The sequence below is a fragment of the Petromyzon marinus genome, unplaced genomic scaffold (assembly GCF_048934315.1).
Source record: "Petromyzon marinus isolate PM22_M1 ecotype Great Lakes invasive population unplaced genomic scaffold, UKy_Petmar_22M1.pri1.0 PM_Scaffold_37, whole genome shotgun sequence".
Taxonomy (NCBI): domain Eukaryota; kingdom Metazoa; phylum Chordata; class Hyperoartia; order Petromyzontiformes; family Petromyzontidae; genus Petromyzon; species Petromyzon marinus.
The window spans coordinates 115,276-135,000 of record NW_027423357.1 but is presented as its reverse complement, the minus strand read 5'-3'; the positions used below and the strand labels follow the sequence as shown (position 1 = coordinate 135,000).

At 46.4% G+C, this 19,725-nt stretch overlaps 1 protein-coding gene across 3 annotated transcripts; it reads left to right on the top strand.

Annotated features, from left to right (window-relative positions):
• The first annotated feature begins 10,625 nt into the window (after positions 1-10,625).
• LOC116937534 (uncharacterized) lies at positions 10,626-16,770 on the top strand. Of its 3 annotated transcripts, none has more exons than XM_076064288.1 (2): positions 10,626-10,826; positions 15,417-16,770. In XM_076064288.1, the coding sequence occupies exon 2, from the start codon at positions 15,426-15,428 to the stop codon at positions 16,050-16,052; it is 627 nt and encodes a 208-aa protein (XP_075920403.1). In that variant the 5' UTR covers positions 10,626-10,826; positions 15,417-15,425; the 3' UTR covers positions 16,053-16,770. The 3 variants fall into 3 exon arrangements, with proteins under 3 accessions (XP_075920403.1, XP_075920402.1, XP_075920404.1); XM_076064287.1 differs by having other exon boundaries at positions 10,629-10,780; XM_076064289.1 differs by lacking the exon at positions 10,626-10,826 and adding an exon at positions 13,976-14,056.
• The last annotated feature ends 2,955 nt before the right edge of the window (positions 16,771-19,725 follow it).

Below are 19,725 nucleotides of genomic sequence, written 5' to 3'. Positions count from 1 at the left end.
CCCCTAAACCTAACCCTAACCCGAAACCCTAACCCTTAACCCTAACCCCTAACCCCTAACCCTAAACCCTAGCCCTAACCCTAACCCCTAACGCTAACCCTAACCCTAAACCCTAACCCTAAAACCCTAAAACCCTAACTCTAACCCTAACCCTAACCCGCGACCCTTACCCCTAACCCAAACCCTAACCCCTACCCCTAACCCCTAATCCAAACCCCTAATCATAACCCCTAATCCTAACCCTAACCCATATGCCTTTAAACGCATCTCAGCGGGATGAGTTGAATCGTATATGGCGCGACTCTGTCGAGTAGAGTCGAAGGGCAAACACCACTTGCTTGTGTGACTTGTGGAACCGGGGCGGCATTTGCATTGAAGTCAATGATGGGTGTGATTGTTGCCGATTTGTAGCGCACTGTTTGGGAATGCAGTGCGTTTCATTACTTCAGCACCGATGTTCAGCAAACATTCAACTGTGTAAACGTATGGGACAGCTTGGGATGTCAATGCAGTAGTTTGTTACTTGAAAATCCGTGATGAAATAAAGGATTGCAGTGCAAATCGGCCAGTTTCGTTTTTTATTACCGGCGCTTGACGTGTTACTTGTGCCCTCTGGTGGACACGTGCAGTACCACAACCATTCAATTCGTGGTTACGTCTGCTATGTGGTGGACATGTGCAGTACAGGCCAACACAGTAGGCCAGCAGTTGCCGCTGTCAGACGTCACCCGCGCATTCCCCGCAGTTGTGAGTCGCTGGTGCTGCGGTGTCTTGGCGTTAGTGCCAAGCGCGGTTGGCTGCAATGAAGCCGTGAAGACACCGCACAGTGCCACTGCTGCTGTTACCGCGCCAGGCACTGCAGTTGTACCATGTGACCACACGGTGGCGATACAGCACCATGTTGTTTAAGTTGATTAGCGAGTGTCCATAATGGTTAGGTTATTTAGCGAGTGTACATGTTGGTTAAGTTGTTTAAGCGAGTGTCCATGTTGGTTAGGTTATTTAGCGAGTGTCCATGTTGGTTAGGTTATTTAGCGAGTGTCCATTTGGTTAGGTTATTTAGCGAGTGTCCATGTTGGTTAGGTTATTTAGTGAGTGTCCATGATGGTGAGGTAATTTAGTGAGTGTCCATGTTGGTTAGGTTATTTAGCGAGTGTCCATGTTGGTTAGGTTATTTAGCGAGTGTCCATGATGGTGAGGTAATTTAGTGAGTGTCCATGATGGTTAGGTAATTTAGCAAGTGTCCATGATGGTTAGGTTATTTAGCGAGTGTCCATGTTGGTTAGGTTATTTAGCGAGTGTCCATGTTGGTTAGGTTATTTAGCGAGTGTCCATGATGGTGAGGTCATTTAGCGAGTGTCCATGTTGGTTAGGTTATTTAGCGAGTGTCCATGTTGGTTAGGTTATTTATTGAGTGTCCATGATTGTGAGGTTATTTAGCGAGTGTCCATGATGGTGAGGTCATTTAGCGAGTTTTCATGTTGGTTAGGTTATTTAGCGAGTGTCCATGATGGTGAGGTTATTTAGCGAGTGTCCATGTTGGTTAGGTCATTTAGCGAGTTTTCATGTTGGTTAGGTTATTTAGCGAGTGTCCATGATGGTTAGGTTTTTTTAGCGAGTGTCCATGTTGGTGTGTATGTTGAACTTCTTTCACACCGTACAGAGCCAACTATGCTCATCGAAGGACAACTTACTAAGCTCAAAAAGCAGTTCTAAAGAAAATTTATTTTCAATATAGATTTTAAAAATGCGTAGCTCCAGTGACTTCCTAATATCGGAAGGAAAAACATTCCAGATGGATGCAAAAGTGCATCTGAAAGCGTGCAATGCAGAGACCGTCTTTATTCGATGACTAGCCAAAAGGTGCCGCGAGGATGACCAGAGTTTGCGTGATAATGTCAGCAAGGTATTGAGGTTCATTTGTGGCAAGCGCTTTGTATGTAATGAGTGCAACCTTATAATTCATAATAAATGTTTTTGGGTTAGATCGCGTTATTTATAAATGTGTCGTAACCCTCCACCACCCGACACGGCCAATCAGCAAAAAAGTGTCACGTTGACAAAAGACAAATAGTTCACTACTTTAGCCCACCGGTGTGTTGAAGAGTGAATCCACAAGATCTACAGTTTTAGTACGACGTTTCACTGGTAATTACATCCAGCATCATCCGGCAATTCGCCAGAATGGTGAAGCCCTCACTTGCTCCTGGTCTTATAATGTATGAGCTCGGAAACAGGAAGCCAATGCAGTTCTGTTGAGCATTGGACAGACATGGCCAAAAAATGTTGTACTCGCTGCAGCTTGGTAATGTTTTTGCCAGATGTGCCAGAGAGAAGTGAGTCGGAATAATCGAGCCCTAACCCCTGAACCCTAACCCCAACCCCTAACCCCAACCCCTAACCCCAACCCTTAACCCCTAAACCCTAACCCCTAACCCTAACGCCTAACCCCTAATCCTAACCCTTATCCCTATCCCTAACACAATTTTGTCCAAAAGCGGCATCGGTTAGTATGACAATTTGCTTTTTGGCCAAAAAAGGTATGCAGATTTTCTTCCTGTCAGGTGAAAATTTTATTTCGATATTTTCAATGTTGTACGTCATACGTAGCATACTACAGCCAACACAATGGAGGAATGCACTTGTTGTTGAAACATAAAGCTATGGAAATTTGGTAAATTTTGGCAAAAAAAACTGCATAGGTTGGTATGCTGTTTTATTTTTGAGATTTGAAAATGTAATCGTAAAATTTTCCACTTTTTTGCGTAATATATAGGATCCTAAGGCTAAACACAACCAAGGAATGCACTTTTTATTCAAAAATAAAACTATAAAAACTGGGCCAATTTTGCCAAAAAACGGCATAGGTTAGTGTGCCGATTTGCTTTTTTATACTTGAAATTTTCATGGTGAAATGTCCCAATTTTAATGTAATATATAGCATACTAAGGCTAAATACAATGGAGGAATTAACTTTTAACGAAAAATAAAGCTGTGAAAGTTTGGCCAATTTTTGCCAAAAACAGCATAGGTTAGTATGCCGATTTTCTTATTTTTCCTTTAAAATTTCATGGTGAAATTTCACACTTTTTACGTAGTATATAGGATACTAAGGCTAAACACACCCGAGGATTGCACTTTTGTTTAAAAAAACAAAAACTTAAAATTTGGCCAACATTGGCCAAAACGGCATAGGTTAGTATGGGGATTTTCTTTTTGTGGGACATGAACATTTCTAATACATAGCATACTAATGTAGTGAGAGAGCACGCCGACATACGGAGGGCTGCATAGGCATTGCCGCATCGGTCATAGCCAATCAGGGCTACGGGTTCGATCTGGGCCAAAGTTAATGGGCGGAGCTCAGGGGTACACGCGGGAACAATCGAGAAGGTTCTGAAGGGGGCGTGGTTAGAGGCGGAGCGAAGCCCCGCCTCTAACCACGCCCCCCTTCCAGGTGGATATAAGGAGAGGCAGGAAGAGGACTCGGGGTCGGTGTGGAAGCCTGGGTCCGGACTGCATCTCGTCAGCCACCGACCACGTGGCAGCCTCGAGCGAAGCTCTCCTGACTCCGCGGGGAAGCGAGAGCGAGGGAATCTGCGTGGGAATGGAGGAGCAGTGAGCGCGTGCATGAGGCAAGAGAGAGAGGGAGGGAGGGTGACCTTCTAAGAGAGTGCAGAGCCGAGCAGTCATCACTAATAAAGGAGAGACGCAAATCTCAACGTGTCATGGAAGTCGTTTATTAAATTAAGGTGAAATAAAATGGAGGAATTAACTTTTTGTCGAAATCTAAAGCTGTGAAAGTTTGGCCAGTTTCAGCCAAAAACGGCATAGGTTAGTATGCCGATTTTCGTATTTTTACTTTAAAATTTAATGGTGAAATTTCCCACTTTTTTACGTAATACAGAGCATACTAATGCTAAACAAAATGGAGGAATTAACTTCTTGGAAAATGAAGCTGTGAAAATTATGCCAATTTTGCCCAAAAACGGCATGGGTTGTGCTGATTTTCTTTTTTGGTACGTGAACATTTAATAATATGTTCAACATTAAATCAAATACATATACTAAGGGTAAATACAATGGAGGAATGAACTTTTTCATGGAAAATGTAGCTATGAAAATGTGGCACATTTTGGCAAAAAACTGAATAGGTGCCCTAACCCTAACCCCTAACCCCCTAAACCTAAACCCTAACCCGTGACCCTTACCCCTAACCTAAACCATAACCCTTAATCCTAACCCCTAACCCAACCCCCTAAACCTACGCCCAAACCCTAACCCCTAATCCTAACCCCTAATCATAACCCCTAATCCTAACCCTAATCCATATGCCTTTAAACGCATCTCAGCGAGATGAGTTGAATCGTATATGGCGCGACTCTGTCGAGTAGAGTCGAAGGGCAAACACCACTTGCTTGTGTGACTTGTGGAACCGGGGCGGCATTTGCATTGAAGTCAATGATGGGTGTGATTGTTGCCGATTTGTAGCGCACTGTTTGGAAATGCAGTGCGTTTCATTACTTCAGCACCGATGTTCAGCAAACATTCAACTGTGTAAACGTATGGGACAGCTTGGGATGTCAATGCAGTAGTTTGTTACTTGAAAATCCGTGAAAAAAAATTAAGAATTGCAGTGCAAATCGGCCAGTTTCGTTTTTTATTACCCGCGCTTGACGTGTTACTTGTGCCCTCTGGTGGACACGTGCAGTACCACAACCATTCAATTAGTTGTTACGTCTGCCTATGTGGTGGACATGTGCAGTACAGGCCAACACAGTAGGCCAGCAGTTGCCGCTGTCAGGCGTCACCCGCGCATTCCCCGCAGTTGTGAGTCGCTGGTGCTGCGGTGTCCTGGCGTTAGTGCCAAGCGCGGTTGGCTGCAATGAAGCCGTGAAGACACCGCACAGTGCCACTGCTGCTGTTACCGCGCCAGGCACTGCAATTGTACCATGTGACCACACGGTGGCGATACAGCACCATGTTGGTTAAGTTGTTTAGCGAGTGTCCATAATGGTTAGGTTATTTAGCGAGTGTACATGTTGGTTAAGTTGTTTAAGCGAGTGTCCATGTTGGTTAGGTTATTTAGCGAGTGTCCATGTTGGTTAGGTTATTTAGCGAGTGTCCATGTTGGTTAGGTTATTTAGCGAGTGTCCATGTTGGTTAGGTTATTTAGCGAGTGTCCATGTTGGTTAGGTTATTTAGCGAGTGTCCATGTTGGTTAGGTTATTTAGCGAGTGTCCATTTTGGTTAGGTTATTTAGCGAGTGTCCATGTTGGTTAGGTTATTTAGCGGGTGTCCATGTTGGTTAGGTTATTTAGCGAGTGTCCATGATGGTGCGGTAATTTTGTGAGTGTCCATGATGGTTAGGTAATTTAGCGAGTGTCCATGATGGTTAGGTTATTTAGCGAGTGTCCATGTTGGTTAGGTTATTTAGCGAGTGTCCATGTTGGTTAGGTTATTTAGCGAGTGTCCATGTTGGTTAGGTTATTTAGCGATTGTCCATGTTGGTTAGGTTATTTAGCGAGTGTCCATGTTGGTTAGGTTATTTATTGAGTCTCCATGTTGGTTAGGTTATTTATTGAGTGTCCATGATGGTGAGGTTATTTAGCGAGTGTCCATGATGGTGAGGTCATTTAGCGAGTGTCCATGTTGGTTAGGTTATTTAGCGAGTTTTCATGTTGGTTAGGTTATTTAGCGAGTGTCCATGATGGTTAGGTTTTTTAGCGAGTGTCCATGTTGGTGTGTATGTTGAACTTCTTTCACACCGTACAGAGCCAACTATGCTCATCGAAGGACAACTTACTAAGCTCAAAAAGCAGTTCTAAAGAAAATTTATTTTCAATATAGATTTTAAAAATGCGTAGCTCCAGTGACTTCCTAATATCGGGAGGAAAAATATTCCAGATGGATGCAAAAGTGCATCTGAAAGCGTGCAATGCAGAGACCGTCTTTATTCGATGACTAGCCAAAAGGTGCCGCGAGGCTGACCAGAGTTTTCGTGATAATGTCAGCAAGGTATTGAGGTTCATTTGTGGCAAGCGCTTTGTATGTAATGAGTGCAACTTTATAAATCATAAATGTTTTTGGGTTATAGCGCGTTCTTTATAAATGTGTCGTAACCCTCCACCACCCGACACGGCCAATCAGCAAAAAAGTGTCACGTTGACAAAAGACAAATAGTTCACTCCTTTAGCCCACCGGTGTGTTGAAGAGTGAATCCACAAGATCTACAGTTTAATTCGACGTTTCACTGGTAATTACATCCAGCATCATCGGGCAATTCGCCAGAATGGTGAAGCCCTCACTTGCTCGTGGTCTTATAATGTATGAGCTCGGAAACAGGAAGCCAATGCAGTTCTGTGACCATTGGACAGACATGGTCGGATCTTGCAGTACCCGTCATGACGCCTGCCAAAAAATGTTGTACTCGCTGCAGCTTGGTAATGTTTTTGCCAGATGTGCCAGAGAGAAGTGAGTCGGAATAATCGAGCCCTAACCCCTGAACCCTAACCCCAACCCCTAACCCCAACCCCTAACCCCAACCCCTAACCCCTAACCCCTAAACCCTAACCCTAACCCCTAAACCCTAACCCCTAACGCCTAACCCCTAATCCTAACCCTTATCCCTAACCCTAACACAATTTTGTCCAAAAGCGGCATCGGTTAGTATGACAATTTGCTTTTTGGCCAAAAAAGGTATGCAGATTTTTTCCTGTCAGGTGAAAATTTTATTTCGATATTTTCAATGTTGTACATCATACGTAGCATACTACAGCCAACACAATGGAGGAATGCACTTGTTGTTGAAACATAAAGCTATGGAAATTTGGTAAATTTTGGCAAAAAAACTGCATAGGTTGGTATGCTGTTTTATTTTTGAGATTTGAAAATGTAATCGTAAAATTTTCCACTTTTTTGCGTAATATATAGGATCCTAAGGCTAAACACAACCAAGGAATGCACTTTTTATTCAAAAATAAAACTATAAAAACTGGGCCAATTTTGCCAAAAAACGGCATAGGTTAGTGTGCCGATTTGCTTTTTTATACTTGAAATTTTCATGGTGAAATGTCCCACTTTTAATGTAATATATAGCATACTAAGGCTAAATACAAAGAAGGAATTAACTTTTGTCGAAAAATAAAGCTGTAAAAGTTTGGCCAATTTTGGCCAAAAACAGCATAGGTTAGTATGCCGATTTTGTTATTTTTCCTTAAAAATTTCATGGTGAAATTTCACACTTTTTACGTAGTATATAGGATACTAAGGCGTAACACACCCGAGGATTGCACTTTTGTAGAAAACAAAAACTTAAAATTTGGCCAACATTGGCCAAAACGGCATAGGTTAGTATGGCGATTTTCTTTTTGTGGGACATGAACATTTCATAGTGAAATGTTCCACTTTTTATCTAATACATAGCATACTAATGTAATGAGAGAGCACGCTGACATACATAGGCATTGCCGCATCGGTCATAGCCAATCAGGGCTACGGGTTCGATCTGGGCCAAAGTTCATGGGCGGAGCTCAGGGGTACACGCGGGAACGATCGAGAAGGTTCTGAAGGAGGCGTGGTTAGAGGCGGAGCGAAGCCCCGCCTCTAACCACACCCCCCTTCCAGGTGGATATAAGGAGAGGCAGGAAGAGGACTCGGGGTCGGTGTGGAAGCCTGGGTCCGGACTGCATCTCGTCAGCCACCGACCACGTGGCAGCCTCAAGCGAAGCTCTCCTGACTCCGCGGGGAAGCGAGAGCGAGGGAATCTGCGTGGGAATGGAGGAGCAGTGAGCGCGTGCATGAGGCAAGAGAGAGAGAGGGAGGGTGACCTTCTAAGAGAGTGCAGAGCCGAGCAGTCATCACTAATAAAGGAAAGACGCAAATCTCAACGTGTCATGGAAGTCGTTTATTAAATTAAGGTGAAATCAAAATGGAGGAATTAACTTTTTGTCGAAAACTAAAGCTGTGAAAGTTTGGCCAGTTTCAGCCAAAAAACGGCATAGGTTAGTATGCCGATTTTCTTATTTTTACTTTAAAATTTAATGGTGAAATTTCCCACTTTTTTACGTAATACAGAGCATACTAATGCTAAACAAAATGGAGGAATTAACTTCTTGGAAAATGAAGCTGTGAAAATTATGCAAATTTTGCCCAAAAACGGAATGGGTTGTGCTGATTTTCTTTTTTGGTACGTGAACATTTAATAATAATATGTTCAACTTTAAATCAAATGCATATCATACTAAGGGTAAATACAATGGAGGAATTAACTTTTTCATGGAAAATGTAGCTATGAAAATGTGGCACATTTTGGCAAAAAACTGAATAGGTGCCCTAACCCCTACCCCTAATTCTAACCCCCTAAACCTAAACCCTAACCCGTGACCCTTACCCCTAACCTAAACCATAACCCTTAATCCTAACACCTACCCCAACCCCCTAAACCTAAACCCAAACCCTAACCCCTAATCATAACCCCTAATCCTAACCCTAATCCATATACCTTTAAACGCATCTCAGCGAGATGAGTTGAATCGCATATGGCGCGACTCTGTCGAGTAGAGTCGAAGGGCAAACACCACTTGCTTGTGTGACTTGTGGAACCGGGGCGGCATTTGCATTGAAGTCAATGATGGGTGTGATTGTTGCCGATTTGTAGCGCACTCTTTGGGAATGCAGTGAGTTTCACTACTTCAGCACCGATGTTCACCAAATATTCAACTATGTAAACGTATGGGACAGCTTGGAATGTCAATGCAGTAGTTTGTTACTTGAAAATCCGTGAAAAAATAAAGAATTGCAGTGCAAATCGGCCAGTTTCGTTTTTTATTACCGGCGCTTGACGTGTTACTTGTGCCCTCTGGTGGACACGTGCAGTACCACAACCATTCAATTCGTGGTTACGTCTGCTATGTGGTGGACATGTGCAGTACAGGCCAACACAGTAGGCCAGCAGTTGCCGCTGTCAGACGTCACCCGCGCATTCCCCGCAGTTGTGAGTCGCTGGTGCTGCGGTGTCCTGGCGTTTGTGCCAAGCGCGGTTGGCTGCAATGAAGCCGTGAAGACACCGCACAGTGCCACTGCTGCTGTTACCGCGCCGAGGCACTGCAGTTGTACCATGTGGCCACACGGTGGCGATACAGCACCATGTTGGTTAAGTTGTTTAGCGAGTGTCCATAATGGTTAGGTTATTTAACGAGTGTCCATGTTGGTTAAGTTGTTTTAGGAAGTGTCCATGATAGGTTATTTAGCGAGTGTCCATGATGGTGAGGTTATTTAGCGAGTGTCCATGATGGTTAGATTATTTAGCGAGTGTTCATGATGGTTAGGTTATTTAGCGAGTGTCCATGTTGGTTAAGTTGTTTTAGCGAGTGTCCATGATGGTTAGGTTATTTAGCGAGTGTCCATGTTGGTTAGGTAATTTAGCGAGTGTCCATGATGGTTAGGTAATTTAGCGAGTGTCCATGATGGTTAGGTTATTTAGCGAGTGTCCATGATGGTTAGGTTATTTAGCGAGTTATTTAGTCACGAAAGCTTTAAATCAAAATTTATTTAGCGAGTGTCCATGTTGGTTAGGTTATTTAGCGAGTGTCCATGTTGGTTAAGTTGTTTTAGCGAGTGTCCATGATAGGTAATTTAGCGAGTGTCCATGATGGTTAGGTTATTTAGTGAGTGCCTATGTTGTTTAGGTTATTTAGCGAGTGTCCATGATGGTTAGGTTATTTAGCGAGTGGTCCATGTTGGTTAGGTTATTTAGTGAGTGTCCATGTTGGTGTGTATGTTGAACTTCTTTCACACCGTACATAGCCAACCATGCTCATCGGAAGTGTGGGGGGAGGACAACTTACTAAGCACAAAAAACAGTTCCAAAGAAAATGTATTTTCAATCTAGATTGTAAAAATGCGTAGCTCCAGTGACTTCCTAATATCAGAAGAACATTCCAGATGGCTGTAGAAGTATATCTGAAAACGTGCAATGCAGAGACTGTCTTTATTCGATGACTAGCCAAAAGCTGCTGCGAGGATGACCAGAGTTAGCGTGATGGTTTATGCTCTTTGATGATACCAGCAAGGTATTGTGGTTCATTTGTGGCAAGCGCTTTGTATGTAATGAGTGCAACCTTATAATGAATGAGTTCAGCAACAGGAAGCCAATGCAGTTCGGTGAGCACTGGACAGACTTGGTCGGATCTTGCAGTACCCGTCACGTCGCCTGCCATAGAATTTTGTACTCGCTGCAGCTTGGTAATGTTTTTGCCAGATGTGCCGTAGAGTTGCTAGTCGGAATAATCGAGCCCTAACCCTATCCCTAACCCCTGAACCCTAACCCCTGAACTATAACCCTAACCCCTTATCCTAACACTACCACCAACCCTAACTTCTAACCTAACCGCCCTAACACTAACCCCTAACCCTAACCCCTAACCTTATCATGTAACCCTAACACGTAACCCAAACCCTAACCCTTAACCCTCACCCCTACCCTGACCCTGACCGACCCTGACCCTAACCCTAATCCCTAACCCTAATTCTCGCGAGAGTTGGCGGGAGGCATGAGCGAATTCTCGCGAGAGTTGGGGGGGGGCATGAACGAATTCTCGCGAGAGTTGGGGTGCGAGGCGTGAGAGGAGCAGAGGGAGGAGCATGTGGCGGTGTTTGGGTGGCAGGGGAGGGACCCATGCGGCCGGACCGAGTTTGTGAGACGAGTGGAGACTCAGAATGCGGAAGGACAAAAAAAACGAACGTGTTCCGTGTTGACACCACAGGCAACAAGACCGCCGTGAGTGTGTGGGTCTCTGTGTGGAACGTCTGTGGGTCTCTGTGTGGTGAGTCTGTGGGTCTCTATTTGGAGAGTCTGTGGGTCTCTGTTTGGAACGTCTGTGGGTCTCTGTGTGGTGAGTCTGTGGGTCTCTATTTGGAGAGTCTGAGGGTCTCTGTGTGGAGAGTCTGTGGGTCTCTGTGTGGAGAGTCTATGGGTCTCTGTGTGGATAATCTGTGGGTCTCTCTGTGGTGAGTCTGTGGATCTCTGTGTGGTGAGTCTGTGGGTCTCTGTGTGGAGAGCCTATGGGTCTCTGTGTGGAGAATCTGTGGGTCTCTGTGTGGAGAGTCTGTGGGTCTCTGTGTGGTGAGTCTGTGGGTCTCTGTGTGGTGAGTCTATGCGTCTCTGTGTGGTGAGTCTGTGGGTCTCTATTTGGAGAGTCTGTGGGTCTCTGTGTGGAGAGTCTGTGGGTCTCTGTGTGGAGAGTCTATGGGTCTCTGTGTGGATAATCTGTGGGTCTCTCTGTGGTGAGTCTGTGGGTCTCTGTGTGGAGAGCCTATGGGTCTCTGTGTGGAGAATCTGTGGGTCTCTGTGTGGAGAGTCTGTGGGTCTCTGTGTGGTGAGTCTATGGGTTTCTGTGTGGTGAGTCTGTGTGTCTCTGTGTGGAGAGACTGTGGGTCTCTGTGTGGTGAGTCTGTGGGTCTCTGTCTGGTGAGTCTATGCGTCTCTGTGTGGTGAGTCTATGGGTCTCTGTGTGGTGAGTCTGTGGGTCTCTGTGAGGTGAGTCTGTGGGTCTCTGTGTGGTGAGTCTGTGGGTCTCTGTGTGGTGAGTCTATGGGTCTCAATTTGGAGAGTCTGTGGGTCTCTGTGTGGTGAGTCTGTTGGTCTCTGTGTGGTGAGTCTGTGGGTCTCTGTGTGGAGAGTCTGTGGGTCTCTATTTGGAGAGTCTACGGGTCTCTGTGTGGTGAGTCTGTGGGTCTCTGTGTGGAAAGTCTGTGGGTCTCTGTGTGGTGAGTCTGTTGGTCTCTATTTGGAGAGTCTGTGGGTCTCTATTTGGAGAGTCTATGGGTCTCTATTTGGAGAGTCTGCGGGTCTCTGTGTCGTGAGTCTGTGGGTCTCTGTGTGGTGAGTCTGTGGGTCTCTGTGTGGTGAGTCTGTGGATCTCTGTGTGGTGAGTCTGTGGGTCTCTGTGTGGAGAGTCTGTGGGTCTCTATTTGGAGAGTCTGTGGGTGTCTGTGTGGAGAGTCTGTGGGTCTCTATTTGGAGAGTCTGTGGGTCTCTATTTGGAGAGTCTGTGGGTCTGTGTGGTGAGTCTGTGGGTCTCTCTGGTGAGTCTGTGGGTCTGTGTGTGGATAGTCTTTGGGTCACTGTGTAGTGAGTCTGTGGGTCTCTGTGGTGAGTCTGTGGGTCTCTGTGTGGTGAGTCTGTGGGTCTCTGGGGTGAGTCTATGGGTCTCTGTGGTGAGTCTGTGGGTGTCTGTGGTGAGTCTGTGGGTCTCTGTGGTGAGTCTGTGGGTCTCTGTGGTGAGTCTGTGGGTCTGTGTGGTGAGTCTATGGGTCTCTGGGGTGAGTCTATGGGTCTCTGTGGTGAGTCTGTGTGTCTGTGTGGTGAGTCTGTGGGTCTCTGTGTGGCGAGTCTGTGGGTCTCTGTGGTGAGTCTGTGGGTCTCTGTAGTGAGTCTGTGGGTCTCTGTGTGGTGAGTCTGTTGGTCTCTGTGTAGTGAGTCTGTGGGTCTCTGTGTGGTGAGTCTGTGGGTCTCTGTGGTGAGTCTGTGGAGAGTATGTGGGTCTCTTTGGGTCTCTGTGTGGTGAGTCTGTGGGTCTATGTGGTGAGTCTGTCAGTCTGTGTGGTGAGTCTGTGGTTGTGTGTGGTGAGTCTGTGGGTCTCTGTGGTGAATTCTAGATTTAAAGCTTTCGTGACTGCAAGGATCCATACTCTTTGGTTCTATTCGGTAAAGTCACGTTGGTAAATAAAAAAAAATCACGACGTTTTGGCCACAACACAAGCGGCCTTCATCAGGTGAAGGGACCAGGCTATCTCGAGGACAGCGCTAGAGTGAAACACAGCCACGCTCAGACCGCGACCTTTAAGCTGTGTGCCTAGGAAACAAGGTGCCTTGACAAAGGAATTAGCATAAAAATTAGCATTTGATTGGCCGACTTAGCATGATGAACGGTGTAGAGGTGGTGTACATGCGGGTGAACAAGCCGGTTGGCACGGGGGGGAGGGGGAGTTTACCTATTGATGGTGTGAAAAGGGAATTTTTAAGAGCTGCGAAAGTTTGGGGTACTACTACTTGAAAATATACTGTACCATTAAAAATTAGTTTAATGTTTGGTTCGATTTAGAACATCTTTCCAATGGTTGCTTAATTTGAAACCATTTTCTCGGTTGAAATTGTGTTTGTAGATCTGAATTGCCTCGTGAACAAATCTCTGATAAAAACCCGTGGGTTTGCAAAGAACCTTGGTATCGGAGAAAATTATATCGTGATCACCCAGAGCGTTGTTACAGTGATCAGCTACGGCAGAAGAATTCGTTCTGCCGTGTTTCAAATCTGATTTGTGCTCGCGAATTCGGTCTGAGACATGTTGCTTTGTCTCCCCGATATAGCAATCACCGCAGGTACAACTCAATTTGTAAACCCCGGGGTACTGTAAGTCAGGAATGACATCCTTCACGGATGGGATCAGATCACGAATTTTGTGTACTGTATTGAACCGGACCTGGATCTTGTGTTTGTTTAGAATTTTGGAAATCTTTTTAGTAACGCCTGCTATATATGGTAGTGTGATGGTTTTGACCAGAGTATCAAGTGGTTGTTTCTGTATGGAGGGAGAAACAGCTTGGCGGATGGTACGGTCAGAGTATCCATTCCTTTTGAGGGCCAGGTGTACATGTTTTAATTCACTGGTCAGGTGGTGTTGGTCCGAAATGCAATGAGCCCTATGGTATAAAGTTTTGATGAGATAATTATTTTGGGCTGGGTGGTGGTGGGAATCAGGTTTCAAGTAGGAATCTGTGTGGGTGGGTTTCCTGTAGACAGAATGCCCCAATGAGCCATCAGGTCTCCTCTCAAACAGAACATCTAAGAATGGTAGCTTGCCATCTTTCTCCACTTCCATGGTGAATTTGATGGCGGGATGTCTGGAATTGATGTGGTGTAGGAAAAGGTTCAGAGCTGGGAGGCCATGTGGCCAAATGACGAAAGTGTCATCCACATATCTCTTCCACAGGGAAGGTCTGAGGGTGGAAGTCTGGATGGCGTCTGATTCAAATGAGTCTGTGGGTCTCTGTGGTGAGTCTGTGGGTCTCTGTGTGGTGAGTCTGTGGGTCTCTGTGTGGTGAGTCTGTGGGTCTCTGTGTAGTGAGTCTGTGGGTCTCTGTGTGGTGAGTCTGTGGGTCTCTGTGGTGAGTCTGTGGAGAGTATGTGGGTCTCTGTGGGTCTCTGTGTGGTGAGTCTGTGGGTCTCTGTGGTGAGTCTGTGTGTCTGTGTGGTGAGTCTGTGGGTCTCTGTGGTGAGTCTGTGGGTCTCTGTGTGCTGAGTCTGTGGGTCTCTGTGTAGTGAGTCTGTGGGTCTCTGTGTGGTGAGTCTGTGGGTCTCTGTGTAGTGAGTCTGTGGGTCTCTGTGTGGTGAGTCTGTGGGTCTCTGTGGTGAGTCTGTGGAGAGTATGTGGGTCTCTGTGGTGAGTCTGTGGGTCTCTGTGTGGTGAGTCTGTGGGTCTCTGTGGTGAGTCTGTGGGTCTCTGTGGTGAGTATGTGGGTCTGTGTCGTGAGTCTGCTTGAACCAATGCTGGTTCACTGCCCATATGTATTGCTCCATTAATAAAGGGCGCCACGGTGGCTCGGGAGATGTTAACGACCTCACCTGGATTTCAGGAGGGCATGGGTTCCATTCCGACTCTTGACACCTGCTGTACGAGTCTGCGTGTCTCTCTCACCCCGTGGTCACGTGGATTTTTCTCCACATTTAGAAACACGCGTTCAGAGTAAGGGTTACTGCTCTAAATGTCCACATGATAAGCCACTTTTTTAAAGCTTGCATTAGTGATAGACAGGTCGCTCCTGAAAAAAAAGCGCTCTAAAGCTCAGTGGGCCTTGGTAAAATAAAAATAAAAGTTTATTATTCAATTGGGATCGCACGCAGAGGCATGCAACCATCGTGAAAACTTGACAGGACCCTCCTGAAAAAAGTGTCACGAGACTCGGTGAGGCTTTCGTTGGTAAACAAAGGGAATGGCAACGATAAAAACAAAATAATAATCGCACAACAAAAACTACGCAATTTGTATTTTTAGCAGGTAAGGCACACAGAGATATACAGCTCTTTTTTCATAAGCGACCTGGCCATGACAAATGATAGCTTTAACGAAGTGGCTTATCGCGTGTAAATGTATAGCGGCAGTCAAACACTCTGAACGTTTGATATTTATTTTAAATGTGGAGGTAAAAACTGGAGGACACTGAGAAAAATCCACGCAACCACCGCGGGGAGAGAGACACGAAAAGTCCAAATAATCAGCAGGCGCCAGGGTCGAGATGGGGATCGAACCCACGAGCTCCTGCGTACCAGGCGAGGGAGTAAACATCTCCTAGCCACCGTGGCACCCACGGTAATAATGATGATCGCCAGGTCCTGTTTCCTCACCCCACCCTAGTGACTCACGATGGCCAAGAATCAAGCCACGGCCGGTAACCACCACCACCACTGCATCGCCTTCAAGGTGGTGGTGATAGGCGACATATCCACCGACAAGGAGAGTCTGATGCACCGCTTCACAGCCGACGAGTATAAGCCAAACATGGGTAACATTGGCACGTCCTTTTTGTGTCATAATCTTGAGGTGGGTGGCAAGAACTTCGTAATGGCGCTCTACGGCTTGAGTGGCTTGAAGAGCTACCTGTCTCTCAACACGGCGCTCTACCGCGGGGCGCAGGGGGCGATGCTGGTCTACGACATCACCAACCGCGAGTCGTTCGAGACGGCCAAGTTCTTTCTCTGGCATCTGCGCGAGCATCACGATGGCGCCGTCGTGATGCTGCTCGGGGAAAAGAGCGACCTGGAGGTCAGGCGAGCGGTCGCCACGGCCGAGGCCGAGGCCTTCAGCCAGGAGGAGGACCTCTACTTCATGGAGGCTTCGGCTCTGGAGTCTACGAACGTGCAGGAGGCCTTCCTGAAGCTCTTGTCGGTGATGATTGCGAAGGCCGAGCGCGAGGACCCCTCCATCATGGCTGCACCTCCGACCGTAGAGCCTGGAAAACGCCCAGGCAAGAAGGGGTGCCAGGTCTGTTGAGGTTTAATCTCTGAACCCCACTGCCACTCCCTATCTCACTTCTACTACTCCCCATCTCCGTCATCAACTCACTCACCCACCATTGGTGTATCCATCAACTCCATCACAACTGGTATAACCATCAACTCACCCACTCACTACTGGTGTAAGTGTCGCGTCATCGACAGGCATTGTGTATAGCGTCTTGTTATATATACTTACCTGTAGTAGCAGACGCGTGTCCATAGGGGGTGGTAACCCGGGATGGGTAGGATGAGCCGGGCAGTTGGGACACGAGGCTCTCCCAGCCCCAAGAGAGGGGTTGGGGGGGGGGGGTATTCCAGAGCCCCCGAGAGAGTTCCAGAAGGAGGGCGTGGCCAGGGGCGGAGAGACCCTGGCACGACTATAAAAGGCGGACCTCGGGACGAGTCCGGTAGTCTTTGTCAAGCTGAAGAAGAAGACCGGCTAGGCTAGGACCCTGGGAACCCCGGGACCCGAGGTCCTTGTAAGGGCCGGGGCTGTAGTGGGCCGGTGGTCGGGACCCGAAGACCTTGGCTGGGTCGGGTCAGAGAGCCTCCCCCTAGGTCCCCTTAGCCGGAGGAACGGGAGTGTAGTCCCAGTGATTAGGGCACGCTAGCCCCGAGGCTGTACCTCCCCAGGTATCGGGTAGAGGGGCCGCTACCCCTCTGTGTTAGGGACCCGTGTATCTCACACGTAGCTAATAAACGTGTTGCCTCAAGCGCTCCGTCTCCGGTCTCCTTGGACCCACTACATGAGCATCAACCGCATCAGAACTTAACAAGGCCAATGCGCACATCACTTTCATGAATGCAAATTTTAAGACACAGCCAGAGAAATGTTATTGTGGCCATGCAACTAAACTATGGACTGTATATTAAACTCATAGACACGAGATAGATGCCCATAGAGATACATAGTGACCCATTGCGACCGGCAGTGACCAATAAAGACCCATAGTGACCCATGGAGACCCATAGAGACCCATAGTGACCCATAGAGACCCATAGTGACCCATAGAGACCCATAGTGACCCATAGAGACCCATAGTGACCCATAGAGACCCATAGTGACCCATAGAGACCCATAGTGACCCATAGAGACCCGTAGAGACCCGTAGAGACCCGTAGAGACCCGTAGAGACCCGTAGAGACCCATAGTGACCCATAGAGACCCATAGTGACCCATAGAGACCCATAGTGACCCATAGAGACCCATAGTGACCCATAGAGACCCATAGTGACCCATAGTGACCCATAGTGACCCATAGAGACCCGTAGAGACCCGTAGAGACCCGTAGAGACCCATAGTGACCCATAGTGACCCATAGAGACCCGTAGTGACCCATAGAGACCCGTAGAGATAGTTGTGGTGCCACGACCGCGGGGCAACTCGGCAAGCGCCGCGATTGTCCACTACCCCAACTCTGAGCACACGCAGCAGCACTTGCACCACGTGGTGTCCTGGCGGGGGATTGCTGGGCACGTTGGGTTTTAATCCCAAGGGCCCCTAGAGGTTTCCCGGTGCCAGGTGCTGCTCCATCAACCCATGAAGACATCACAAAATCAAAACGCGAGTACATCATGAAGACATGGGTTTAGAGTGGACAGATATCGATAGTCACCACTGAGACAGTTGAAGCACTGAAGCCAGACATCACCAGTTGATATCAACATGGACATCAATACGGGAGGCGTCATTGACACAGCGAGCCCGTTGTATTCAAGGACCAGAGCTCCCACGTGCCCAAGTTGATAGCCAAACAAGGTTGCACTGTTATTAAAATACTCTTGTAATGGAAAACAACGCTGTTCTACATTGGAGCGCATGCAGTGAATGGGCTCTGTGGATGAGAGCCCATTCAATGGATAGAGATGGGGTGAAGGGTAGGTTTAAGGCCTCCGAGTCACTGCAGCATTACTTTCTAAACATGGGTATCTAAAATAAAGTGCACACCTGTTACTCAGAGCTTTTGAGGCACGGGTGGTGGGTAAAGCAGCTCATAAGTGTGTGGTAGCCATCGACCAGCAGGCCAACCAGTTGATCTACAGAGCCCAGTACAGTAATCATCTTCCTCAACTAAATGTGGAATTTTGATTTAAAGCTTTTGTAACTGCAGTAATTCATATTCTTAGCTCTTTCGGTAAAGTCACGCTGAAGGGAAACAATAAAAAAATAAAATATATATAAAACAATAAAAATTCTCACGACGTTTCGACCATAACACAAAAGGTCGTCATCAGGTGAGTCGGTTTGCATTATTGTTTTATATATTTTATTATTTTATTGTTTCCCTTCAACGTGGCTTTACCGAAAGAGCAAAGAATATAAATGTGGAATTATTTAGTGGTATATTTGACTGTCTGATGTAAGTAGATATTTGTCAGGCACTCCGAGGCTCAACATCTTTCCTGATCACACAGCTGTTATTATCAACAAATAATTTGGCCACATGTCACCTGGCTAGATAAAGAACATCAGTGGGTCAATATTAGGTCGGCAGAACATTCCAGTCAAATAAAGTGGTAAAGGCATAAAAGCATCAATGATTAAAATCAAGTGATCAATACATAATCGGTGAATATGCCCAATAAAGCCTCGCTGACTTTATCGACTTTTTTAGAAGCTTCCCACATTCGGATGTTTGTTTTGCTGTGGAACAAACCTAAAGTATTCGATAGAAGCCGAGCCCCATTGTGGCAATCCTTTAACCTGGTCACCTCGCCGGCTTGTGGGATGGATATTGTCACACACCCACCAACCCTTGATTCCAAAGCGCTGAACTAAGAGGAGTGTGCACCACCAAGCTCAAAAATCGAATGTGATCCGTTTTTGTTTGTTGAAATTAAGCAAATGATGTTGGCTGAGGAAATTATCTGAGGCGGGATGTTGAGTCCTCGATGGATTCGTGCACGAGAGCCGGAAACCGTCTCGCGTCCAGAGGACTCAAGAGACCGCTTCGTATTTCCACCAATAGCTGGTGGATGGAGTCGACGCGTTTGTCTGGAAAGTGATGACTCGCAAACCGCGTGGTTAAATATTGTACGTATAAGCATGATACGGTAGTATGTAAAAGCATTATATAGTAATTGTGTGGTTTGTAATGATTGCACAGTTACTCTTTAAAATTACAAACATATAAATGTTGTTACGGTTGTCATGTATCCTTAGTTTGCCGGTTAAATCGCATTCAAATCGATAGGCCTCTCTTTGTAAAAGTATTTGCATTTGGTGCATGCTTTTTGACAGTGGTTTGTATTTACTCTGCATCTAATCGAGCTTTCATTTATCCACATACTATGCGAGTGGGATTTAATGAACGGTGCAAAGATTATTGGAAACGATGTCTTGTGGAATGCATTCTGAAGATCGAGTCGCCCAACCCGCATTGGCTCAGGAGAACCCGCTGTGATAATGTTCAACACAGAATGAAGTCTCTCCACTGTGAATGTTTTTAATCCTCCAGGGTGCGTGCTAAAGTGGCGTCACGCCTGTGAGAGTGTCACGAGCAGCACGTGAAGACGTCACACGGATACACAGAACTGAGTGGGAATGGTGCATAACTAAATCTTGACTTACAGCTTTCGTGACTGCAGGAATTCATACTCTTTGGGTCTGTTGGTAAAGTCACGTAGAAAAATAAAAATAATAAATCACGACGCTTCGATCGCAACAC

Bases quoted from the DNA above. Each gene is read 5' to 3' on its own strand.
- LOC116937534 (XM_076064288.1), top strand. From the start codon at position 15,426: ATGGCCAAGAATCAAGCCACGGCCGGTAACCACCACCACCACTGCATC.